General features: G+C 39.6%; 1 protein-coding gene across 1 annotated transcript in view; it reads left to right on the top strand.

Moving 5' to 3' along the window:
* Positions 1 to 27964, top strand: part of CSMD3 (CUB and Sushi multiple domains 3) — a 1635173-nt gene that overhangs the window by 1567845 nt on the left and 39364 nt on the right. Inside the window, exons 62-64 of the mRNA XM_073632169.1 lie at positions 21931 to 22104; positions 24320 to 24393; positions 27174 to 27285. Coding sequence (XP_073488270.1) covers positions 21931 to 22104; positions 24320 to 24393; positions 27174 to 27285 — 360 coding nt within the window. The remainder of the gene's footprint in view (positions 1 to 21930; positions 22105 to 24319; positions 24394 to 27173; positions 27286 to 27964) is intronic.

Raw genomic sequence — 27964 nt, 5'->3', positions numbered from 1 at the left:
TTATATATATTGTTTTTTTTATGTTGCATGGTATTTGCGCAGCAATTTTTCAAACGCTTTTTTTTTTTTTTTTTTTAAACTTTCATGAATATATAAAAAAACCCCCCACTAAAAATAACGCAATTTTTTGTATAATGTGAAAGATGATGTTACGCCAAGTAAATAGATACCTAACATGTCACTCTTTAAAATTGCGCACAATCGTGCAATGGCGCCAAACTTCAGTATTAAAAAATCTCCATAGGCAACGCTTGCTTTTTTTTACAGATTACATGTTTAGAGTTACAGAGGAGGTCTAGTGCTAGAATTATTGCTCTCACTCTAACGATTGCGCCGTATGTAACCTGTGTGTATCTGGCTCTGATACTAGTCAGTGCCCCACCAGCCACTGACCTCACCACACATCCCTGCTATAGGGGCTTATGTAAGAAATGTATACTGACAAGAACATTTCTTGCTTCCCACAGCAATCAATTAGAATTCTTGTTTAATGTAAATGCAGTACTGAAAACATTATAAGCTGGTTAGTTGGTTGGTATGGGGAACACACTTTTCATATATAAGATGCTTAGAAGGTAGGAGATGTTTGCAATTTATCTTTTGGATTTGATACCATTTATCCATTTACTAATAAAAAATTAGGTAGTCCTATGTTATTATGAAAACAGGACATTATGTTAAAGAGGACCCACCCATTCTTACTCTATAAACCTGTCAATAATCAGTAGGAGGGAAATAAACAATCATACTTACCTATCTCCTTGTAACTTTTTCTTTATACTTATCTATTTTGCCCTGCCTCTGTGCTATCTGGGTCCTCATTCCCATGCCGCCAGTTTGAAAATGTCCGTGATACTATGCACCTGTGAGATAAAGTGCATGAGCTCATAAACTTCATCACGTGCTTACAACACTACAGGCATCTGTAGGGATAAAATCTTTCCCCAAGGCTTTCCAAGATTTTGGGGAGGAGTGTTTTTTTCCCTAGTAAAATGAATGTAATTTCAAACGAAGCATGTGCGAAATGAGGAACATGCTATCATGAGCTTCAGCTTGCACATGCACAGTATGACAAAACTGAGGTCTTGTGCGATCTTGCAGTTAAGGTACAGGATTTCTCTGAAGGCAATGGTGACGTTGTCTTCCCAATGTGTATATGTGCAGCTACACCACCATTGACTTCAGGGAAACAAGGAAGTGGAAAGGAAAAAAGTAAAGTAAAAAAAGTAAATCAGAAAAACATTTAAAAAAAAATTAGGCAATTTCCCATCAGTATGCACAGATTAGGGATGAGCCTAACACCCCCCCTCCCCCCGGTTCGGTTCAGAACATGCGAACAGGCAAAACATTTGGACGAACAAGCGAACACTGTTAAAGTCTATGAGATACAAACATAAAAAATCAAAAGTGCTCATTTTAAAGGCTTATATGTAAGTTATTGCCATAAAAAGTGTATAGGGACCCGGGTCCTGCCCCAGGGGACATGTATCAATGTAAAAAAAAAGTTTTAAAAACTGACGTTTTTTCGGAAGCAGTGATTTTAATAATCCTTAAAGTGAAACCATAAAAATGAAACATTCCTTTAAATATTGTGCCTGGGGGTGTCCTTAGTATGCCTGTAAAGTAGCGCATCTTTCCTGTGTTTAGAACAATACCACAGCAAAATTACATTTCTAAAGGAAAAAATTTCATTTAAAACTGCTTGCGGCTGTAATGAATTGTCGGATTCCGGCAATATACATAAAAATCATTGAAAAAAATGGCATGGGGACCCGGGTCCTGTCCCAGGGAACATGTATCAATGCAAAAAAAAGTTTTAAAAACAGCTGTTTTTTCAGGAGCAGTGATTTTAATAATGCTTAAAGTGAAACAATAAAAATTAGATATTCCTTTAAATATCGTACCTGGGGGGTGTCCTTAGTATGCCTGTAAAGTAGTGCATCTTTCCCGTGTTTAGAACAGTGCCACAGCAAAATTACATTTCTAAAGGAAAAAAAGTCATTTAAAACTGCTCCTGGCTGTATTGAATTGTCAGATCCTGGCAATATAGATAAAAATCATTAAAAAACATCCATTACCAGGCCCTTTGGGTCTGGTACAAATATTAAAGGGAACCCCGCACCAAAATATTAAAAAAAATGCATGGGGGTCCCCCCAAAATCCATACCAGGCCCTTCAAGGTCTGGTATGGATATTAAAGGAATATTTAATTTTTATTGTTTCACTTTAAGCATTATTAAAATCACTGCTCCTGAAAAAAAATGCAGTTTTTAAAACTTTTTTTGCATTGATACATGTCCCCTGGGGCAGGACCCGGTTCCCCAAACACTTTTTATGACAATAACTTGAATATAAGCCTTTAAAATGAGCACTTTTGGTTTTTCATGTTAGTGTCCCATACACTTTAACGGTGTTCCGCGACTTTCGAATTTGCCGCGAAAAATGCACACGTTGATGTGAAATTTAGAGAAAGGGGGAAAGGCATGCTTTAAGTGAAACTCTACTCAAGAGCAAGCACTCTTTAAGGATGGCCCCATTCTCATTAATAATTAATGGTTCCACTAAAAATGGATACCATAGCACACTTTTCATAAAACCTGGTCACCATAATTGGTGAACTAGCTACTGTATTTTTGGATATAGTTTGGACCCCATGCCAAGCCACCCCAAGCCAGTAACTAGCAGAATAGCAGAACACGTCAGTGTTTAGTTTTTCACCCTGTGCCATAGTTGTATTACCTGTTGATCCTGCCATTAGATACATTATTTTTCCACTTTTTAAAAAAATGTATATATTTTTACAGAAAAGAGTTTTTTGAATTGTTTAGAAATGTTTTAACTTTCTTTAATAGGCCAAGCTGTTCAGTGACAGTTACAGGGGTTGTGGCAAACCATTTAACAGATAATTAAACCAGAGGACAAAAATGCAATATATTGCAGCTTACCATCCCCAGATGTTCTGGTTGTTTTAGGTTTCTTTTTCTTTTAAGCCAAAAAGATTTTCAGCAAAACAGAGAATACCTGTTGATTTTGCCAGAAATGCTGTGTCTTTGTCACTTCCTTCTTAGCTATCTTCTGTAAGCTACCAACTGCCCTGCCACCACCTGTAATGCAGATGAAGAGATGAGGACGTGTTTGTAGTCAGTATTAGGAAAGCAGCCTGGGGTGACAACCATGGGATTCTCCATAGGTTAGTGAAGGAGTAATGTATAGTAACTATAGCTGCACAATTAATCGTTAAAAAATCGTGATCTTGATTCACCCCTCTGACGATCTCTCCTGCAGATTTTGCCGATTCTTTCATATAACAAGTGGAGAGGCTTTATCTGCTCACTCACCTGTCAAAAGAAAACATCTGGGCAGTCTACCAAGTCTTTAACTTGAAACATTGTAACTAAGCTTCCTTCTTAGATCAAAGGGATAGAACTTCTGTGTAAATAAATAATCCGGGCAGTCTGCCAAGTTTTCAACAATGTGTAAATTCAGGAAGTTTAACTTAGCTTAAAGTCTAAATTTTTTTCTGACACTTCTTTCTTCAAGTGGATGTAAACCCAATGTCATCCTTTCTAAACTACTGCCATAGGGGTTATCTATAAGGCTATACATGCCTCCTGCATGTATCTTTACCTGTCAAATGTCTACCCTCTGTCTGTTATTAGACCCAAAAAACTGCATATTCTGTGGGTGGGTCTGTTGTCTGGAGCTCGGTGGGTGGAGTCGTGATGTCAGTAGACTCCCCGCCCACCTCTACACTCCCCTTGTCAATATGCATTTTCTCCTGTGTATTTCTTACACTGAACTTCTGCTATGATCTCTAACATCCAGTGAAAAGACAGGAAAATAACCACATGACTTCAGCATGCCAAATCATGCTGAGGTGTGGAACAGCCAATCCTTGCAGAGCTTCTGAAGAAAGGAGTGGGGGTGGGAATTAAAAAATAATGTATGTCTTAGGCCAGTGCACGAAATATGTAAATCACCTGTCAATCACAGCAAGGGGGAGGATTTAACAAAGTTTTTCTCTGTTTGTCACGATTTATCTCACTGAACAATAAAAGAGGATTGCTCAGAGATGGATTAACTCTTTGTGGCAAGACTGGGCTCAAATGATAGGAAATCTTATACTCTACATTATGACATCAAAAAAAAATCGGGTTTACATCCTCTTTAAGTTAAAAATCAATATTTTTTACTAGAAAATTACAACCCCCAAACATTATATATATATATTAGCAGAGACCCTAGGGAATAAAATGGCAATTGCTGCAATATTTTATGTCACACTGTATTTGCCCATACACTTCAATGAATAAAAAAAAAAACGAAACAGTAAAGTTAGCCAGAATCATGCAGCTCTAATAGTAACCACCCAGGGACAGGAAATTAAATTATTATTTGCAGGATTGCCAGATGAAAATAATGCAGAAGCTTGAAAAAAGAAAATGAATAAATCCACCACACCAAAGACTAGTCAGCTGCAATATATTATATTTTTGGTTTTGGGTTTAGCAACACTTTGCCGCTGCCGAGAGTGCTTACAATGGTCTTTTTTTTTTTTAAATAATATTCAAAACGCTTTTAAAAAAAAATTAAAAAGTGCAATGCTGTAATTCCTTAACCACTTCAGCTCTGGAAGGTTTTACCTCCTTCGTGACCAGGCCATTTTTTGCTATACGGCACTACGTTACTTTAACTGGGAATTGCACAGTTATGCAACACTGTACCCAAATAAAATTGATGTCCTGTCACTGTACTAATGACACTGGCAGGGAAGATGTTAGCATCAGGGGCAATCAAAGGTTAAATGTGCCCCTAGGGAGTGCTTCCTAACTGTATGGGGGGGAGGGATGCTTGTACTGTGAAAAAACAGAGATCCGTGTTCCTGCTTAGCAGAAACACAGGATCTCTGTCTTCCCTTGTCACAGTATGGTGATCTGCCTTGTTTACATAGGCAGACCACCATTCTGTCTCTCTCAGGAATGATTGCCGGCTCAGCAGACCCGCTGATTGGCTTCTGCTGTGTCCAATCATAGAGTGATTAGACTCTTCTGGTTAAGGGGCGCACATGCATGCCACCGGCGGCTCACTTTCGCTGTGTTTACATGGCACCTACTGGCACCCATGATCATCAGGCAGGAGATACAGAATAACGATCTGCCAGTATAAACAAGGCAGACTGACATTCTGACAGGAGGGAAAGGATGGAATTTGTGTCACTGCAAAGCAGAGAAAAATACCATTGTGTCCCCTGGTAAAAGTACCCCCCCCCCCCCACCCCACACACACACAGTAAAGTAAAACACTGCTTAGGCACACAGTTAACCTTTGATCGCCTCTGTGTAATTGTACCAGTGCCAGTGGCATTAGTACAGTGACAGTGGATATTTTTAGCACTGATCACTGTATTAGTGTCACTGGTCTCAAAAAGCGTCAGTTAGTGTCAGAATATCAACCGCAATATTGCAGCCCCGCTATAAGTCGCTGATCGCTGCCATTACTAGTAAAAAATAAATAAATACAAATATCCCATAGTTTGTAGATGCTATAAATTTTGTGCAAACCACTCAATATACGCTTATTGGGAATTTTTTTTTTTACCAAAAATATGTAGCAGAATATATCTTGGCCTAAATTTATGAAGAAATTCGATTTTTTTCAATATTTTTTATTGGATAGGTTTTGTAGCAGAAAGTAAAAAATATTGTTTCTGTTTTCAAAATTGTCATTTTTTTTTGTATATAGCGCAAAAAAAAAAAAACGCAGATGTAATCAAATACCACCAAAAGAAAGCTCTATTTGTGGGGAAAAAAAAACATACATTTTATTTGGGTACAGCATGGCACAACCACGCAATTGTCAGTTAAAGTAACGCAGTGCCGTTTAGCAAAAAATTTCCTGATCATGAAGGGGGGTAAATCTTCCGGAGCTTAAATGGTTGAATCTATTTAAAACTACATGTCTATCTAAGGCTACTCTGCCTAGGGAGACAACGCTACTGTGCAATTTCACTTCAGAATAAAGAAAGATGTCATTCTATTACAGAAAGTGGAAAAATGAAGTAATAAAGCTATGTTACTAGGGGACTCTGATAAACATAAAATGCTGTGTAAATGGTAATGTCACACTGCATCATATACAGTATGTGATTTTTTTTTTATTATGCCTATAGTAACACTTTAATTATTTAAAAAAAAAAATTTCTTCATAGAGGGAATAGATTGGGTCAAAGGAGCAATAGATAAATCATAATAATGATCTTTTACCATCATTAACAGCAAGCAATACAGCAATACATTGCCATAGCAGTGATGTGCTGCTACTGAGGGAGGCAGAGTAGAGGTGGATCATCTCAACCCTAGAAAGAAATGGCTTGTGGATTCACACAAGGTGCTAATGAAATATGTGTTTTCATAGGAAGATGAGAAATATTACTTTGTAATTCAATTATTATTATTTAAGGGCCAAAGTATTGTATGCTTCCGTTGGTTCCTGTTAGATTAATGCAATGTAAAAACGACCCTCTTATTAGCAGTCACAAGCAGCCTGAGAGATAACAATTTTTCCAACCATTTACGACACCAGTTTATTAAATTAGGTTGTCTACATACGCAAAATGATAAATGCTCAGGAAACCGCATCTCTTTTTAGAAACTGACATTTCAGGACCTGTAGAGTTTAACAAGTAGTATTCGGTGAAAGCACAAGTGCACATTATTATTATTAAAACAAATCCAGGTACAGGAATTGCCCTAAGACATTCAGGAAGTTAGTATGACATCTGAATATTTTAAATAGGAATTGCTGATTGCTAGACTGTGCCATGATTAAAGAACAGGTCTTATAAGCGGCTTCATAGGCAAACTGAATGGTTGATAAGCTGCAAAGTAGAAAAGCTATTTTATAAAAGGTTATTTTCAAGAGATTAATTTCATTGTCACCACCAGGATAGCAGAAATATTAATTGCTAAATTTTTACTAATAATGCTGACGAAAGGTTATCAGGTCTCTTTATGTTTTAGTAAAATCTGAATACACCAGGCAAATGTGGCATATATAATAAAAATCATATATTTAGTCAAAAAATATTAGTTTCTTAAATTCTTAGTCCTGTTACTTTGTTGAGATGCTATGTTGCCAAAAAAAAACAATAATCCACCTTGTCCAATAATCCCCCTTCTCCAATAGTCCACCTCCATCAATAATCTCCCCCCCCCCTGGAAAATCCACTCCACTAATAATTTACCTCACTCATTAATCCACCTCCTCCAATAATCTACCTCTGCCAGTATTCTACCTCCACCATTAATCCACCACCACCAAAAATCCACCTACTCCAATAATCCACCTCCCCTAATATTCCATCTCCCCCAATAATCTACCACCACCAATAATCCACCTGATCCAATAATCCACCTCCCATAATAATCCATCTCCCCCAATAATCCACCACCACCAATAACAATCCACCTACTCCAATAATCCACCTACTCCAATAATCCACCTCTCCTAATATTGCATCTCCCCCAATAACCCACCACCACTAATAATCCACCTACTCTAATAATCCACCTCCCCTAATAATCCATCTCCCTCAATAATCCACCACCACTAATAATCCACCACCACCAGCAATGCACCTACTCCAATAATCCACCTACTCCAATAATCCACCTTTCCTAATATTCCATCAACCCCAATAACCCACCACCACTAATAATCCACCTACTCTAATAATCCACCTCCCCTAATAATCCATCTCCCTCAATAATCCACCACCACTAATAATCCACCACCACCAGCAATGCACCTACTCCAATAATCCACCTACTCCAATAATCCACCTTTCCTAATATTCCATCAACCCCAATAACCCACCACCACTAATAATCCACCTACTCTAATAATCCACTTCCCCTAATAATCCATCTTCCCCAATAATCCACCACCACCATTAGTCTTCTGACTAGTCCAATGGGTCTCATTGAGTGGCAGTGATAGATGGTCCTTACCTCTACACTGAATATCACTTACCAAATGGTGTTTAAGTGCCATTAATGTGGTTGTAAAGGCTAAAGGTTTTTTTTTTATCTTAATACATTTTCCTCATTAGGTTAAAAAACCCTCGCAGATTAGCTCCCCCCAGCTCTCCCTAAATACTTTAGCCTGATCTCAAACCAGCACTGTGTCTGACAGTAGCTCTCTGTTGCTCTCTCCCTCTCCCCACTGGACATAAATGCAGCAACATGAGCCATTGGCTCCTGCTGCTGTCAATCACATTTTGTGAGGAGGGAGTGGGGGTCTATAGACGCACAGAGCCCAGCTCGGGAGTAGGCCCAGAGAAGAGGAGGCTGGGGGCTGCTCTGTTCAAAACCATTGCACAGAGCAGGTAAGTATAACTCGTTTGTTATTTGCTAAAATAAATGAGCCTTAAGGCCTGGTTCACACCTATGCATTTTTAGTGCTTTTTGCAATTTGCAGATTTGCACTGCAGTCTATTTAGCATGGTCTCCTATGGAACACGTTCTGTAGTGCAAATTTGCAAAATGCAAAAAGCACAAAAAATGCATAGATGGGAACCAGGACTTAGGCTAGGTTTCCACTATTGCTACCTGAAAGTCGCGCAAGTTTGCCACGATTTTTTGCTGCAATTTTTGCCACGATTTTGATGAAACTTAAAGCAATGCCTGTGTATTGTTGAGGTCTATGGACCTCAAGTTGGATCAAAGTCGGACCAAAGTAGTGCAGGGACTACTTTGAAGTCGCTGCAACTTGAAGTTGCACAGATATGAATGTACTCATTGGAAATCATGGGGTATGACTTGTCATGCGTACGACAAGTCACACTAGTGGAAACGTAGCCTTAGTAACATTATAAGTGCAGTAGCATAGTGAGCATAGGCTGCCAATGACAGCATGGAATGGGTATGGGTATTTCAGCTTTTTTTGATATTACTTTAAATGGACTATTTATTTATTTTTTTTTAGGTAAAAGATTTATGATCCAAATGTTGCAGTGTCATCCACAAAAAAATCTTGCAAGCTATTCTTGTTTTCTGCTAACCATTTATTCCACATCTGATATTCAGAAGCTAGGAAATTCCTTGTAAACTGCACCCAGTGAGGTTGATTTAATAAAGGAGTAGAGAATATTCACTTAGCTTAGCGAATGTGATAAAAATTCACATTGCAAAGAATAACCAATCACATGGCACGGCAAAACGGCAAACTTATCAGTCCAGCTTTCCTATAACATAAAATGGTTTATTTGAGCCAAGCTAGTCCCAAACTATTTATTTTACTAAGTGATGCAGCCCTTCACAACACTGTATCATACTGTAGTAGCAACGCCTACATACAGTCCTGGGTGCTGGAAGTTGGACTGATGACTTCTCTGTCATTTTCGGAAAGCCTTGTATTTTTATCAATGAATACAAGATTTCCTCTGATTAGCCAAGTTGGAGAGGCGGGCAGATGAAATCACTATTTCCACCTCAGCCAATCAGTAGAAGCCTTTTTTTATAAAAATACAAGGCTTCCTCTGAATGGTGGAGATTTTTCCAATCCAAGTGCCTACATTATCTTTTATCTGTTATCTGTTACATTATCTGATGAAGGGGGAGCACTGAGCCCCCAAAATGTGTTGGCTATTACAAAATAAAAATCTTTGAAAAGGTCTATACCAGCTGATGTGGCCCTCCCATCCTTTCAAAACTTGTAAATGGTGGAGAGGCGCTCAGCCTTGCAAATTTTGTTCAGGCAGCAGATGTGAAATCCCCTGTACTACTGCTGAAACACAGCTCTTTATACCATATGTATCTGATGCTACTACAGTATAATACAATGCTCACAGTTGCTACATCACTTATTAAAGGAAACAGTTTATTTGTGCCAGTTTGGCCCAAACAATCTATCTAAAGTAATAGAAATGCTGGACTTAGGCTTTAACCGCTTGCCAACCAGCTGCTGTCATTATACTGCGGCAGGTAGACTCATTCCCATGAATCTCCGTAGCTGTATGTCGGTCCCTTTAACAACTATAGCAGGCGCTCGCGTGCGCCCGCTGCATGGTGGGGGAGCTGATGCGCGTGGCCAGCAGCCCCGATGTCTGCCGGCCACCTGCGATCACTCCACAGAGAGCCAGAACGGGCATCCTTGTAAACTACACCCAGTGAGGTTGATTTACTAAAGGAGTAGAGCATGTTCACTCTGCAAGAGAATATTCACTTAGCTTAGCGAACATGATGAAAATTCACATTGCAAAAAATAGCCAATCACATGCATGGAAAAAAAAAAAACAGTAGTTATGCTTGCACATGATTAGATGGTAGAGCTCACCCCTGCTAAGTTAGACCTACAGTGCTGCAGTCAGTGGCGAGTGTGAGCATTGCTGATTGCAGTGCTGTAGATCTACCTCAGCAGGGATCCCATCAGACCGCTTGTGAGGAGACCACTGATAAGACAATTATCACTTAGTATTTCAAGCCACTTTGACTTGAGTTATATAATATTTTGGCAAACTACAAGTTCTAAGAAAGGGACTTTCAAAACCCATTTTTAAAATAATTTTTATCGAAAATCATACTATTCTATTTCGTCCAACTAAAAAAAAATGTTCTTCAGGTATTTCTCATCACTACAGAAAATGCTGCTCTAGTAAATGTAACCCTGGAGTTGGGCTTTAACAGACCAAAAGGGTCCAAATAAGAGTTGTGTGCATATACATGCCCTTTAAAAAAGGAGAAGTTCTTTTAAAAAAATGCATCCTCACAATCATCTCTTTTTTGGGGGTTTATTTAAACTCAGAATTTGATGTTCTAGCTGTGAATGATGCTTTCCTTTCAGGGCCTATAGAATGCATAAACCATTTCAGTGTAGATTTATAGATACCCAGAAGAGACAAGACTCTGCTGAGCCGATAGTAGTCATACATCCCCATCTGTGTGGTTCATACTCGAATTGTGAATGTGATTACATTGTTTGACTCAATATGGAATGGTCAGTTAACCAAAGCATTACGCTTTGTGCTAGGAATCCTTGCCAGCTGGTCTTTGATCTATTATTCAGTACAAGCAGATTATGTGATTTACTTTCAAAGTGGAATGGCTTCTAAGACGTGAAGTGAATAGCAATGGCCATTTTGCTATTCACATATAATCTTTATGTAAATAAATGTAGCGAGTAAATAAATAAAGTTGGAAACAAGTCCTGCTGCTTCATATGAATGCAGCAACATTTTGTTATGATGCAAACAGATTCCAGCCTAAAAGAAACATATAATCACCAAAATTGTTTGCCATATTGTTCCAAGTATTTATTTCTTTTATACTCAGCTGCCATTCGCTAGAGAGTTATACTTAATGAATTGCAAAAATCCAGGAGTGTTGGGCTTGTAGGGTATCTAAAAGGTATAAGAGATTCTGGAAAGTTGAATTTTTTTTTTTTTTACCATAAGCATATGTGGAGGGAAAACAATGTTTTTTATATGTTGTATAGAAGGGTTAGGCACTTGTATGGGCACACAGATACACTGACAAGTCCACAGAAGACCTGCATGACACCAGCGATTTGCTGATCACTGGTGCAATACTTTAGAGGCTCCAGAAACAAAAAATAATACATGCACATTTTTTTACGTGCAAAAAAAAATTAGCATTTGTTATTTTTTGTTAAAAGGCAAACATATCAGTCCAGCTTTCCTATCACATTAAATGGTTTATTTGAGCCAAGCTAGTCCCAAACTAACTATTTCTTTTACTAAGTAATGCAGCCCCTCTCAACACTGTATCATACTGTAGTAGCAATGCCTACATACAGTCTCCGGTGCTGGAATAAAACCAATTTGGACTGATGACTTCTCTGTCATTTTGGGAAAGCCTTGTATTGTTATCAATGAATACAAGATTTCTTCTGATTAGCCAAGTTGGAGAGGCGGGCGGATGAAGTCAGTATTTCTACCTCAGCCAATCAGTAGAAGCCTTTTTTTTTTTATAAAAATACAAGGCTTCCTCTGAATGGTGGAGATTTTTCCAATCCAAGTGCCTACATTATCTGTTTTTTAGCCCTGATGAAGGGGACGCACTGAGCCCCCAAAACGCGTTGGCTGTTACAAAATAAATATCTTTGAAAAGGTCTATACCAGCTGATGTGGTGCTCCCATCCTTTCAAAACTTGTAAATTGTGGAGAGGCGCTCAGCCTTGCTCAATTTTGTTCAGGCAGCAGATGTGAAATTGCCTGTACTGCTGCTGAAACACAGCACTTTATACCATATGTATCTGATGCTACTACAGTATAATACAATGCTCACAGTCGCTACATCACTTAGTAAAGGAAATAGTTCTTTTGTGCCAGTTTGGCCCAAACTACCTAAAGTAATAGGAAAGCTGGACTTAGGCTTTAACCGCTTGCCGACCAGCCGCCGTCATTATACTGCAGCAGGTTGACTCGTTCCCTTGAATCGGCGTAGCTGTATGTCAGTCCCTTTAACAGCTATAGCAGGCGCGTGCATGCGCCCGCTGCACAGCGGGGGAGATCATGCACGTGGCCAGCAGCCCTGATGTCCACCGGCCACCTGCAATCGCTCCACAGAGAGCCAGAATGGGCATCTGTCAATGTAAACAAACAGATCCCCCGTTCCATCAGGGAAGTACAGAGTGATCGTCTGTTCCTAGTGATCAGGAACAGTGATCTCTCTGTACTCCCAGTCAGTCCCATCCACCCACAGTTAGAAACACCTCCCAGGGAACACATTTAACCCCTTGATCACCACTAGTGTTAACCCCTTCCTTGCCAGTGTCATTTATACAGTATTCAGTGCATTTTTATAGCACTGATCACTGTATAAATGTCAATGGTCCCAAAAAAGTGTCAAAAGTGATCGATCAGACTTTTTTTTGGGGGGGGGGGTATTTATAAAGTAAAAAATATTGTTTTTTTTTTAATTGGTCGGTCTTTTTTTGTTTATAGCGCAAAAAATAAAAACTTCAGAGGTGATCATATACCACCAAAAGAAATTTTGTGGAATTGTGAGTTATTGTCAGAATTTGCCTTATCGCAAAAAATGGCCTGGTCATTAAGGGGGAAAATCTTCCAGGGCTGAAGTATACACATGGACAGGGCAGCTCAAAGAACAACACATAACAGTATGTTTCCCAGCCCACTTATCAGTTAGCCAGCTAAAAAAAAAAAAAAATTGCTATGATATGTGATCCTTAAAGCTGGCCAAAGATTGTTTTGGCTGGTTCAGCCGAGATTCGAGCCATCTATGAGCAGGCTGATTGTACCCAAGTAGATCTATTGATCGACTTGGTTATAACCAGCATGTCGACTTTTTAAACGCAATGATTGCCAGGGGTTCAATCAATGTGTTCTCCCAACAGGGATGGCTCCCCGTGCCCCACCCCGCCAGGAGAACATGATAGCTCCGTGGTTTCCTGGTTGTAGGAAAGAAAATTACATCATCTATGGCCGGCCTAGGGCCAGCTATACATGGAGTGAATTTCCTTTCTACAACCACAGGTTGCAGGAAAGAAATTAGCTTGACTTCCCCATCAACACAGACAGTGTTGATGTTGGAATCCCTCCTGGCGGGCCATTGTCTTCTCCCACGGGAGGGGGCGGGGAAGCTGTCCCTGCCAGGAGAAGACAATGATTATTGCTAGCGGCTATAGCTAGTGATATTCGCAAGTGGATCCGGCAGGCTGGTTGTACCCAAGTTGATGAACAATCAACTAGGTACATTCAGCCTGCCCACACACAACTCGAATCTCTGCCCATTTCTGCTGAACTGGGAATCAGCCAAGATTCAAACTGTATATGGCCTGCCTTACTCTAGTCTAACAGAACTCCTAACTTATTTACATATACAGTATAGCAATGAATACATTGAGAACAGACATACTATGAGATAACTCATTGCTCTTTTATGGTGCAAGAATACAACAAAAGCCTACTGTTTGCTTTGTATAAAGTTACTAAAATGAGCAGATTTTTGAGACTTATAATGTTATCTATAAGCGAATGAGATTATGATGATATCGTCAAATGGTTTTACTTTATAAAATGAAAAAGGACATGCCTTAGTGTTAAATAGTGCTGCATTCCCAACCTACTCTACTGGTATTACAAAAATGACTATGGCAGAGGTCTGTTCTGATAGCTTTGCTTTCAATTTTAACTTCAACCTTATAATTACTAAGCAAAAAATGGTAGAAATCACATTTGTTTTTCAGTTAATATTTAGATTTTGCCTTGTTTATTGATGTGAAGGACATGTTTACCCATGTAGTGCTTGGTCTCCTAGTTACAGTCATTGACGGGAGGGGGGAAGTAATTAAATCTGGCAGAGTCGATCTAAAGAAAGATATTTCAAGTGTTCAATTGCATGATGGCAACCTGCCAAGGGCCTTCAACCTCTATAACCCTTGTTTTCAAAATGTTATGTTTATATGTGATTTCATTTTTTCTGCAAAAGACATCATTGTAGCAGTACATTGCCTTAAATGGGCACTTCAGTTAATTAGTAAGGAGTCAATGAGTAGCAGTCAAGGGGCAAACAGCAACCTTTTTTTTTGGGGGGGGGGGGGGGTTGTGATTTAAATTGGTTCTAAAGGCAAGACATTTTTTTTTCTTTAATCATTCCCTCATTCCTTTAATCATTCCCTGCATTAAGGTAAAAAGGTCCTAGTAGTTATATCACCCCCCCCACACACACACACACATACACACACACTTCCCTATATTACCTATCTCAATCTAGCACTGTGGCTGTCTGAAGCTGCAATCTCCTCGAGGCAACAGTGGGAGCCATTGACTTCTGCTACTGTCATTTAAAACCCGTTGAGATGGCAGGGCAGGGCTGAGACGAGCTGTGTGCATCTACAAGCATGCTTGCACCTGTGCCCCCATAGCACACAGTTTGCTATGGGGGAACACAGAGGAGGAGGAGCAGATGACTCCAGATGTGGAAGTTTGAGGTCACTCTGTGTAATTCCATTGCACAGAACAGGTATGTATAACATGTTTATTATTTTAGGGAAAAAAAATTATGCCTTTACAGCCGCTTTGAAACTTCTGTGAAATTTTTTATGTGTCCTTCCACTTTCTCACACTCAAAATTAGAAAATATTTTTGTGTGTCCTAGGATTCACTAAGTACAGCATCTGGTACAGTGGAGAAAGCAGATCTAGAGCCAGACCCAGACTTAGAATGATTTGGACAGATGTGTTCATAACTTTGTTCCATAACCAAGTGGAAAGGGTACACTAATGTGGAAAATTGTAAATAAATAAATACATAGATAGATAGGGAAGGTTGTAGAGGGCAAGAGGGCAGTGGGTTGCCTAAGCTGCTTGTGACAAGAAAACGTTGGGGATATAATCAGCCATAGCATTATGACCACCCACCATAACCTGTTGAGGCATGGACTCCACTAGACCTCTGAAGGTATGCTGTGGTATATGACACCAAATTGTCAGCAGCAGATCCTTTAAGTCCTGTAGGTTCCGAGGTTGAGCCTCCATGGATTGGACTTGTTTTCCCAGCATATCCCACAGATGCTCAATTGGACTGAATTTGGAGTGCAATTTACCACCTCAAACTCGTTGTTGTGTTCCCCAAACCATTTTTGAATTTATCAGACCAGGTCACCTTTTTCCGTTGCTCATGTGGTCCAGTTCTGATGATCACGTGCCCATTGTAGGCTTTTTTGGCTGTGAACATGAGCCAGCATTAGCATACTGACCAATCTGTGGCTACACAGCTCCATACTCAACAAACTGTGATACGCTGTGTGTTCTGACACCTTTCTGGAACCGGTATTACATTTTCAGCAAATTGAGCTACAGTAGCTCTTCTACTGGATCAGACTATGCAGGCCAGCCTTCGCTCCCCATGTTTCTCAATGAGCCTTGGCTGCCCATGACCCTGTTGCCAGTTCACCAGTTTTCTTTCCTTGGACCACTTATTAAAGTTCCTGAGCATTGAAGACTGGGAACATCCCAGAAGAGCTACAGTTTTGGAGACACTCTGATCCAGTTGTCCAGCCATTACAATTTGTCCCTTGTTAAAGCCACTCAAATCCTTATGCTTGCCCATTTTTCTGCTTTCAATACAATACAACATGTTCACTTGCTGCCTAATATACTAGACTCACTTTCAGATGCCGTTGCCATGAGATAATCAATGTTATTCTCTTTATCTGTCAGTGGTCATAATGTTATTGCTGATTAGTATTTATATTTATATATATATATATATATATATATATATATATATATATATATATATATATATATATATATACTTTACAAGCAAAGGTGGCTGATCAATACCTCTATTTTAAGTTTACAACTAGATAGGCTAGGCAATCCAAAGTATAAATAATTGTTGTTTCTCTTTGGGCAATGTCATAAGTTTTAATGTAAACATTTCATATACAATTTATATATAGTCATCAGAATAGAAGTAAAGGGAAAATTAAAATTAAATACCCAACAGAACATCTAACCCCCCTCCCCATTCCCAAATAAAACTAAAAAAAGTTTTTGTTTGATTTTGGCTTTAATGAATTCTGCATTACTTTAATGATTTAAGACAATTAAAAAGTTATATTTTAACCGTATAAAATAGCTCAGTTATACCTAAATTAGTCAGTGAACAGTATTTGCTAACAATGGTTTGGTCCCCAAATTCGTTATTGGCTGTAGATTGCGCAAATATTATAAACTCATATTTGTCATGAATAATGGACATTTAACTCCATTTTATCATTGCAGTTAAGTTGGCTGAGGTATTTATCAGTTTAATTTCTCCTGAACAAAGAGGATATATTACTACCTGCCAGGCCATTGAAAATATTACCCAATTAAGGATGTAAAAAACTCTAGTTTGTATTTATTAATTTAGTTTGTATGTATCATTTCCTTTAACCTCCCTGGCGGTATGATTATTTCAGATTTTTGATGCCCAAAGCGGTACAATGTTTTGCATGGAAATTTGGCATTTTATATTGTAGGCCTGTAATTCTTAGTTATAACACACTTAAATCTGTCCAAACAAGAGTCTAGTAGACATCCCAGGTATGATAATGTTTGAAACACGAAATTATAACTGCTTTTGATGCAAGGGGACGCTTTTTGGTTGCTATTGATAATCTCCAGTTTCCAGGCAGAAAAAACAGTATTTATAATATAAAGCTGCTTGCAGAGCACTGGACAAACCACTAGGGACAAAAGGGAGGTGAAATAATTGATACAGTAATGTAATCTGTAAGACTACAGTATACTGTATGTATTGTGTGTTTTTCACTTTTTGAATTTGGCGCCGTGCTCCCTCCCGTGTGTCGCAACGCTCGCAGGGAACGGAGCTCGGCGCTGTGATAGATCCAGCGGAGGACATAGCTCGCACACACAGCGGGGAGGACATCACAGGATCTTGGGGACAAGGTAAGTAACTTTACCTGGATCCTGCGATGCGATCCCAAGTGTGGCTCAGGGTTACCGCTTTTGGTACTGAAGATCCACCCCGAGCTACACTCGTGAATACCGCTAAGGAAGTTAAATAACATGCCTGAAGAATGCCCTTAAACCTGTCTGTGAAGTGGCATATCTGTAAAAAAAAGTCCTAACATATTCAGCTGCTTACTTCTCTTTGTAAAAAAAAAAAGGTGGCTGGGGATTCCCTTCTTTTAGGATAAGAGTCTGGTATATATGTAAATGGGGAACACCATGCAAAAAAAATGGTTTCCCCTAAAAATACATACTAGACCCTTAACCTTGATGAGGGCCTGGTATGGACGTCAAGCAGGACCCCACACACAAAAAAGGCATAGACCCCACCCTAAATTCCATACCAAACTCTTTAGGGCTGCTATGCATTTTAAGTGGTTTCCCTGAGAAAAATCAAGGCAAAAAAGTGTGGAGTCCCCCCATAAATTCATACCAGACTCTTTTCTGAGCATTCAGCCTGGCAGGCCTGGAAAGGAGGAAAAGGGTAATGTGCTTCCCCCTCCTGAACTATACAAGGCCACATGCGCTCAACATGGGGGGGACTTTCTGGAGGGCCCCCCAGGCAAAAGACACCTTGTCTCCATTTTGATGAGGACAAGGGCCCCTTCATGACAACCCTGATCCAGGGGATGTGGGGGTCTGCAGGTGAGAGGCTTACTGGAATCTGGAAGCTATATTTAACAATAAGGGGGGCACCCAAATCCCCCCTATATGTGAATGAGTGAAAAGGTACATACTAGTAACCCTACTCATTCACAAAATAGTAAACAGTAAATAAGTAAGTACTCAAACAGTTTTGGACAAATAATGTATTAAAAAAATAACACAGAAACAATATCCCATGATGTACATCCATTATCAATCATGTCATCCAATGATGCAGATTCACACAAATCATAATGAACAACACCTACCTACCCTCTATAAGAAAATATACCATCAACAACCGGCACATTCAATTCCAGTGGACGCTCATCCACAAATGAAAGCTCAGGGGTATGAAAGCTCAATATAAATAAAGGGGTGAGGTCTCCCAGGTGATATCAATGATGGTCGTGTCCATATTTTGTCAATGACATCATGGGGATACCTGCTCTTTTCTTAACAACCACAAGACAAAAGCTGTCATGTGTAGTAGCAGGAGAATAACCTAAATAGTATGTTTGGTTTCTGCTGAATGGGCTAAAAGTTAAGACAAATGCCCGAACTGGGAGCTCATCCCTAGTATGTGAGTGGGCCTAAGTACTAGTCTTTGCCCTCTGTTGCCTTTTTAAAGGCACAGCTTCCAGAGATTTATTACACTTTAAAATTTGATTTTTTTATTTAAATACTTGGTGATCCCTACCATAAAGGTGCTTGAAATCAGTAATATCACTGTAAAATCCATGTTGTTAGAATTTCTCAGCTTATTTCTAGTGGTTACTAGAGTGAGCAGATTCTCCCACCAGGTTTTTCTCAACATAAATCATGAATTTCGCAGAGTACCACCTTTAAATAGCCTTCTAATACTTTTGGAAACACTTTGCAGAATTTTCGTTCTCTAAGCTTTTTTATATTAAACTAATTCTGTGGCAGTTACATTTTCCAATATACATTTTAACATGTTTCCCACTGCGGCACAAAGACATAAAACCAGAGTGAATTAAATGACTAAAATTTGCAGTCTTATTTGGTCACATTTTTAGGATGGTCTCCACAGGACACTATTAAATACAAGTAGAGTTTGACAACAGACAAAAGCCAAATGACCGATCTAGTCTTCACTGTCTAATTAAAATTTGTCTAAAATATATTAGTCTCAGCATGATTGCTCTATCAGTTCTATTCTCAAATGGTCAGAGACTTTTCCAAAACATGCTGCGTACTGGGCAGTGGTACGTGTACTCCAAGGGATACTTGTGGCATCCTCTGGGTGTACTGCTGCTTGTTAAAGGAAATTTACAGCACTTCAGTTCTGGTAAATAATTACTCAATAAATAATCACTAAAGCATATCTTACAAAATGTTTTATTGCAAGGCCAGCTTCATATCTGCATGGTGCGTTCACCAGCACAAGCTGACGTGCATTACATTAATGTAGCAACCTTTTATTTATGTTTAATCTGTTTTTATTAAATTTGCTTAGAAAAAATTAGAGTATACATTTCAAGAAGGCACACAGCACAAAAGTAAATCACTTTTTAGAGAGTACAAAGATATTGTATCTGTATTAAATAGCTTTCATACAATACAGTAGATTTGTAAATAATAAAAAAAATATATATGTGCATTCATGAATAGCTGAGCAAACACTATTTGTATGTGAATAAATATAATGTGATTATATGTGAATGACAATAGGGTCTTGTGTGTTATTCTGGCATGGCAGGGATATACAAAACATAAGCTATAGGGCTATGGGAGCCAGGAGCTGCCCCCCACTCCCCTTTTTTCTTTTTTTTTACAAATGTCGTGCATGGCATTTATAAACAGCAGTGTAATAAAAACAAAATCCTCATGTGTATATATATATATATATATATATATATATATATATATATATATATATAATATTACCAAAAGTATTGGGACATCTGCTTTACGCGCACATGAACTTTAATAGCATCACCCTTTGCAGCCATAATTGCTTCAACTCTTCTGGGAATGCTGTCCACAAGGTTTAGGAGTGTGTCTATTGGAATGTTTGGATGGGTTTAGGTCAGGACTCTATGCAGACCAGTCAAATTCCTCCACCCCAAACTCACTCATCCATGTCTTTATGGACCTTGCTTTGTGCACTGGTCCAAATAATTTGGTGGAGGGGGATTAAGGTGTGGGGTTGTTTTTCAGGAGTTGGGCTTGGCCCCTTAGTTCTAGTGAAGGGAACTCTTAAGTCATCAGCACACCAAAATATTTTGGCCAAATTCATGCTCCCAAATTTGTGGGAAGTTTGGGGATGGCCCCTTCCTGTTTCAACATGACTGAGCATCAGTGCACAAAGCAAGGTCCATAAAGACATGGATGAGCAAGTTTGGGGTGGAGGTCCTGACCTCAACCCGATAGAACACCTTTGGGATGAATTAGAGCGGAGCCTGCAAGCCAGAGCTGCTCGTCCAACATCAGTGCCTGACCTCACATATGCTCTTCCGGAAAGAATGGTCAAACCTCCCTATAGATACACTCCTAAACCTTGTGGACATCCTTCCCAGAAGAGTTGAAGCTGTTATAGCTGCAAAGAGTGGACTAACTCAATGTTGAACCTTAAGGACTAAGACTGGGATGCCGTTCATGTGCATGTAACGGCAGGTGTCCCAATACTTTTGGTAATATAGGGTATACAGTATATATAAATACAAATACTGTAGCTGCTGACTTTTAATTAAAAGACACTTACCTGTCCAGAGATGATTCAGCGCTATCCCCACCCGGGATGATTCTTTGCAGATTGGATCCCCAGTGCTGACATGTTTACTGTGGGAAGCTGGCTGTGTCTCCTTGTGGCTTCATTTCACATGTGAGAGTTGCATTACGCTTTGTGAATGGACCTGCAGTGTGTGTGTGTGTGTGTGTGTGTGTGGGGGGGGGGGTTGGTGAAAACTAGGTATTTGCTTCCTAAACGTAAGCCTCTCCAAAAGTGTGTGTGGGGGGGGGTGGAGGAGGAGGAGATAAAGCAGAACTTAGAGTGCAGTGGTCACAAGTATGAAATGTAAAACACAGCAAGGGGAATTTAGCAAAATTGAAGTAGACAGAATCTGGAGCAGCAGTACATTGCAGCCAATCAGCTTCTTCAGTTACGCTTTGGAAATGAAAACTAGAAGCTGATTGGTTGCTATTCACAGCTGTTCCAGTTTTGATAAATTCCACCAAGTGTCTATAGTGCAGGGGTCAGAAGTTTGTAACGCACCACCAGTAAATGACTCCCTCTTCTCAGTACAAGTCCCCACAGTACAAATCCCCCCTAATATTCCTAAACCCACACTCCCAGCTTACCCCCTCTAATCTATTACAGCCAAGGAAGCTGCTTCTGTTTGATCTGCAACTGTCATGGTGCTGTACATGTGATCATTTATGACACCAGCTATTGGATGGTTTTACAGTTTATGACAGTTAGCAATCCCAGCCATTCCAGGAATGCCACTGAGGCCATTAAATTGATGGGGTTAGTTCCGCTTTATGATTTAGTGCTGCTCAGGGGCTCTGGGCTCTGGGCTAGACCTTCATTATTTCATTATTTTCATTATAATTTATTTCGTATTAGTTGAAATTCGTTATTTTTTTCCTCGGACATTCTGATGTATCTGAAAATTTCAAAATTCGAATTGCGATTTCTTATAAAAAAAAATTGCACATGTCTAATTTCTGTTTCTGTACTAAGATTGAGCAGGTATTGTATGAACAAAGATAACATTTAGCAGCATTTAACTGTCACTTTTTTACCTCCTGTAGCAAAATTTTGTGGTGATCCTGGGATACCATCAAATGGCAAACGAGAGGGCAAAAGCTTCATTTACCAATCAGAAGTGTCTTTTGTATGCAGTCCACCCCACGTCTTGGTTGGTTCTGGCACTAGGATATGCCAAGCAGATGGAACTTGGAGTGGTTCTCCCCCACGCTGTATAGGTAAAGTATGCTCAGCATTAACCAAACACACAGGGAATGATTTACTAAAACTGGAGAGTGCAAAATCTGGTGCAGTTTTGCATAGAAACCAATCAGGTTCCACCTTTTTTTTGTCAAAGCATAATTGAACAAGCTAACTGGCAACTGTGTACAGCTGCACCAAATTTTGCACTCTCCAGTTTTAGTAAATCAACTCCACAGTGACATGTTTTAATCTCACGTTTTGGCCTCCAAAAAATCACACCATATCTCATGATTATCACGATTATAAAGTATGTGCTATTGAGAAAATGGGTGTATCATGATAACTTAAAATTGACAAGAAGATCCACTGGCCCCCTTGAAGATGTAATTACAAAAAGGACCACAAAATACTTACCTCTGTCATTGAGTGGACTCCAGTGGAAGTTGCTTCAATCTCTCTTCTGTTAGCTAGCCGATGTAAAGGACAGCCAGGATCTGTGTGAAAGGAGGGCTCTGATTGGCTGCCCCTGCTTGACTGGCCCCGTTTGAACATCCAATGAGAGCCTCTGTCACAAATCTGTTATTGCAATTCTCAGAGGGAACAGTAAGTGTATATTTGGAAGTGAAATAGCATATTCAGACCAAAATGGTGTGTGTGTGCAAGATAGTATACCATAACAGACTTTATTCACACAGTTATGACTTTATGGACAATGAGCCTTTAGCCCGGAGCATGGGGCTCTAGCAATTAACTGTGGGTGAAGGGCACAAGTGCATGATCCAGCCCCATTGGCAGCAGCCTAACAAACTCTATGAGAGTCTGACAGCTGCTGTAGCTTGATGGTAAACCTAGATGAACCCAGGGATGAATGCCCAAAATGTCAACTTTGCGTTCCAAGCATTCATCTCGGGAAGCACTCTGGCCTTAACATAAGTAGTGCTAGGTGGACCATTCAGTCCCATCCAGTTGCAGCAGCTTCAGCTTTTCATAGCAGTCAGCTTCTGGAGTCGCTGTGCATGGCAACCAATCAGCTTCTATCTTTACATTCGAAGCTTAACTGAATAAGACTGATGATAGAAGGAGATTTGTTGCCATGTGCAGCTTCTCCAGATTCTCTCTGCGCCAGTTTAGATGAATCCAGTGTGCGTGAGGCCTTATATATCAGGATAATGATCCTTATTTTTAAAAAGTGACAGTCATTTTTTGCTGGGAGCCAAATTTGGGGATTTGAAATTTAAAGTCACACAGCTGGAAATTAAGTTCCTTACCCTTATTATCTCTGCAAGTTGAGCCTATACAGAATACTGTATATGTTAACCACTATGGGTATGTCAGGGGGGTTGAAGTGGTTATACTGGGATGATGCCTGGAATGCTTTTATTTTAGCCAATGATGCTCTTTGTTGTAAAAGTAATCCTAGCGGATAATTAGTTGCTGGATCCCTTTTACAGGTGGCAGAAAAGTGTGTCCCCCCCCAAAAGCTACCTTCCGACGCCTTCGAAGGCTGTCCCGTCCACCCTTATCTTTTATATTTTACCCAAAAATTAGGCATTATATGACAGTACACATAAAAGCCATTGAAAGTCATCGAAAAATAAAAAATAAATGTGTGGGGGTCCCCCAAAATCCGATTACCAGGCCCTTCAGGTCTGGTATGGGTTTTAAGGGGAACTCCATGCCAAAATAAACAAAAAAAATGGAGTGGGGGAGCTAATTACAAAGAAGGTGAAAAATATACATTTATTAGTATAGATGTGTACCCTTTGGAGTACATATGACAAGTTCAGTACTTCTTTGTGCAAAATGAAATTCAGAGTGAAAGTTTAATATTTTTGAAAATAGTATATTTTATTTGAAGCAGGCTTTGTAGGTATATTTCTTTAGAGGGTCTCTTAGAAACATGTTCAAACATACTAGGTAATATACTGGGGGTACTTTAGATAAAATGGTATCTACCAGGGGCTTCTCTTTCAGCATGTGATGAATTCAAGAGCTACATAACATAAAAGAGGTAAGAAGTGACTGGTGGGAACAAAAATCTAAGAGGGCTTTTCAGTGTCTAACATGTACAGAAAACGAATTTGAGCAAATTGTTCTTTTTAACCTCAGGATAGAAGATGAATCTCTGTTTCCTGATGCTAGATAAAAATAATCTATGACTTTTACTTTAGATTATGCATCTTCAATAAAAAAAAAGAAAGATTTGGTATTGCGGTTTTTCTTACATGTTCATGGCTTTCTGTTTCTAAGAGCCCACGTGGACATCTTGTGACAACCCAGGCACACCTCGTCATGGATTCCAAAATAACACATATGGCTATCAGGTTTGTGTTGCTTTTTTCTATAGCTATAAAATATATATTAAAGAGACTCTGTCGCCAAACCATTTATTTCAACAACAATCTTCCCCTAAGATTATGTATGCATTTATTGTATTTTAGGCATGCCATTTACCTGTAAAAGCCTATATTGTGTAGATATCTAAAAGCCCTGAGACTGCTGTTGGGTGCCACCATCTTGGATGTGAGCAACCCCAGTGGACTGTCACTCCCTTTTACTCATCCCCAGCTGTTACATAAAAGGTTATATAAGGAGGTGATGTCAGGGCAGAGGACCTGGATCAGCAGAGATAGTAATCAGCACTGTCAAAAGAGGAGAGGGCTATGGCATGCAAGGGCAAGTCACCAAAAATTGTTTATGGAAAGACAAAATGCTGCATTTAAGCTTTTTTAAATACTTTCTGTGTATTTGACAGCATTTTTTAAGTTGGTGACAGGGTCACTTTAATATGTCTTTTTAACCAAAACCATTGCTCTATATTCTGTTCCTTGGTTTTCTCTTTTATTTCTCTTTTTATAATTATTATAAAACTGAGAATAGAGCAATGAAGTAAAACCCATAGAGCACAGTGAGATTTCACCTCTCATTAGTTCAAATCAGTCAGTAAGATTCATGTTGATTACTAGGGAAAGTTTACTATATATTGCTCTATTCCATTTGTATGAGAGTAAAGCAATTACCAACTTTTGTAATATAATACATTAGGTGTATATTTAAAAAAGAATAAAATAAAAATACTTAGTACATCCCTGTAATATATGAACATAATCATGTTTTATCTCTTTATAAATTCTGCAAGTCAGGGGTGGCTGGTGCTCCATCGGTTGGGGGGGGCGGCAGACAGACCTGACCACAGACACCCCCCCTTTGCTCCAGCCTGCCAGCCCACCATCCCACACTAATCCTCCCCCCATTGCTCAAGTCCCCCCCCCCCCCCCATTGCTCGAGCTCACCAGTGCTCTGCGGCCCGATCCCACCCTTTTTGAAGCCCATTGGAATCCATGTGTCTGGCACCCTGCATGTAGATTTGAGGACAGGCGCATGGATTGGGGGGTGGCGCCCCTGCTGCAAGTACAGAAAATTGTTTGTTGATCTGGCCATAATCCAATTTACTCATACTGTCATGTGGTCTCTGTGTCTGTTGTACTGAAAGCTCAAGCAATATTATTAACCCTGCCTACTTAACTACAGTAGGCATACCACAGAACACCTGTCACAATGTTATGGAGATGAAGAGAGGGAGAGGGATTCTGTAGTTCTGTAGTAGCATGATAATAATGCTTCTCCAGAGATATAGTACAGTGTGTGAGCATTGTCACCCTAGGATAGAATGTGTGTTACTGCCCAGATAGCAAAGATAACTGACCACAAATGTGTGGTAATGTTGAATTGCAAGTCTTGTTAACTTGCTGCACATTTTCACTGGCAATTTGTACATTTACAGAGCACTTGAAGCAAAAGTTCTAGTTGACACTTTTCCAATTTGTAGCAAATTTGTGTGGCAAGTCTATAGCAAAAGCACTGTTGCAGGGGTGAGTCTACAACAAGAGCTCTGCAAGCCACAGTGACCCCTGTGGTGGGATGATTATTGCACAACATTACCAAGACTTGCAACAGACTTGCAGAATGTTTGCAAAGAAAGTTGATCTGGAATGTGGATTTGCTGGAATTGTGATACAAACTTGTGAAGCCTGGCAAGTCTAGCAATAGCTTAGCAAGTCATTTTCAAACTTGCAGCTCAGTTGCTTGCTATCTGCGTAGCCGGATCACAAGGTAAAAGTAAAGAAAAAAAAAAGCCTGGGTTAGATACACTTTAAAGATAAACTATTATTATGTTTTTAAAGTTTACAAGTATTATTATTATTATTATTATTATTATTATTATTATTATTATTATTATTATTACTTTACAAATAAACTTTTATAACAAGATGCATTTATGACAAAAAAAACAAAACATGTTGGACATTCTAAGAAAGCCCAGAACTACCTTTATACTCTCTGGCATTTTGTCTTCATGCAGTAATTAAAGGGGAGTTCCACCCAAAGCTCATTTGTCTCCTCCCCCCTCCAGTGCCACATTTGGCACCTTTCGGGGAGAGGGGAGTGGATACCTGTCTTTGACAGGTATCCTGTTCCCATTTCTGGGAGCCACAGTCGCGGCTGTTGATGTCACCGCTCAGCTCCCTCCTCCTCCCTCCTCTTTCCCCTGCAGCCGGGCCAATAGGAGAGAGGAGCGGAGCCTCGCGCATGCACAGTAGGGTTCCCGACGTGAAGCCCTAAGGCTACACTGCTGATTTTCCTTACCCGCAATAGCAGCGGCAGCACCTGACAGCTGATGGAAACATCAGCTGTGGTGCCGACATCGCTAGACTCCAGGACAGGTAAGTTTACTATTAATAAAAGCCAGCAGCTGCAGTATGTGTAGCTGCTGGCTTTTAATTTTTGCAGCGGTGGGCAGACCTCCGCTTTAAGAGGTTGCAGTCTTTTCTAGCAGAGGGGTGGGGGGTTCCATCTTTGAGTCAATCAGGCCTATTTTTAGCACAGTAACTACCTAACGGGAAGAAACTTTTTACAGGGTATGTATTGTAAAAAGACTGCAGGTGCTGTATGAAAAATATTTATATGTAATATTTTTTATTCACTTGACCACAATAATATATATATATATAGACATTTTTGTAGTACTGAACATAGTACACAAAATATAAAATCAATATAAAATCTAATTATTTGTGTGCTCTTGTTTTTCATTATTAATAAGGTGGGAAGAGTTGTTCAGTTCTCTTGCAAGAAAAGCTATCTACTGCATGGATCCACCAGCCGTACATGTCTTCCTGATCTCACCTGGAGCGGCATGCCCACTGAGTGCATTCGTAAGTTTCATAATATTTGTAATTGTGTTGTATGGTCACATATGCCCTTCCTCTTTACATACACAAAATCTTGTTATGTTTGTATATTCTCAAAACTCTGACCCCGGTTTACTGAGATAAATTAAAGGATAAGTTCACCTTTGGAACATGTTACATGTTCCACCCATATTTAGGGTGGAACATGTAACATGTTCCAGCTCCTGCCTCCTCCCTCCCTGATCCCCCCCTCTCTGTGACAGTGATCAGATCATATTCTTCCTGCACCCACTGTTACAATTTAAAAACAGTGAGGTAGTGCAGGACTCCACACACTCCCATTATTTATTCACATGGTCCTGTTGATTGATTGATAAACTAAAAGTACCGTTGGCCACCACGGCATACAACTTCATTTTAGTAAAAGTCAGAGAAAAAAGTATCCGTGTGTTTTGGGGGGTTCATCAGCCCTCTTTTTATCAGGGCTTGAAAAAAACGTAAGTAGAGTAGAAGTGTACTGGAATTTTAATAGTATTTCTTCCAGAGTGATTACAAGCACAGGTGTTGCCAGCAGCTGGTTTGGCAGCTACATTTCACATTGTGTTCAATCAAGGCCTGGTGAAAGAGTCACCTTTGGACCCCCAAACATGCTGGCTACTTTTTGGATCTTCCTTCTGATTTTTATTGGAATACGGTTGAATCT

Source organism: Aquarana catesbeiana, linkage group LG05 (assembly GCF_042186555.1).
Source record: "Aquarana catesbeiana isolate 2022-GZ linkage group LG05, ASM4218655v1, whole genome shotgun sequence".
In the NCBI taxonomy this organism is placed as follows: domain Eukaryota; kingdom Metazoa; phylum Chordata; class Amphibia; order Anura; family Ranidae; genus Aquarana; species Aquarana catesbeiana.
Note: the sequence above shows the minus strand (reverse complement) of the source record. Positions and strands in the feature narration are given on the sequence as shown.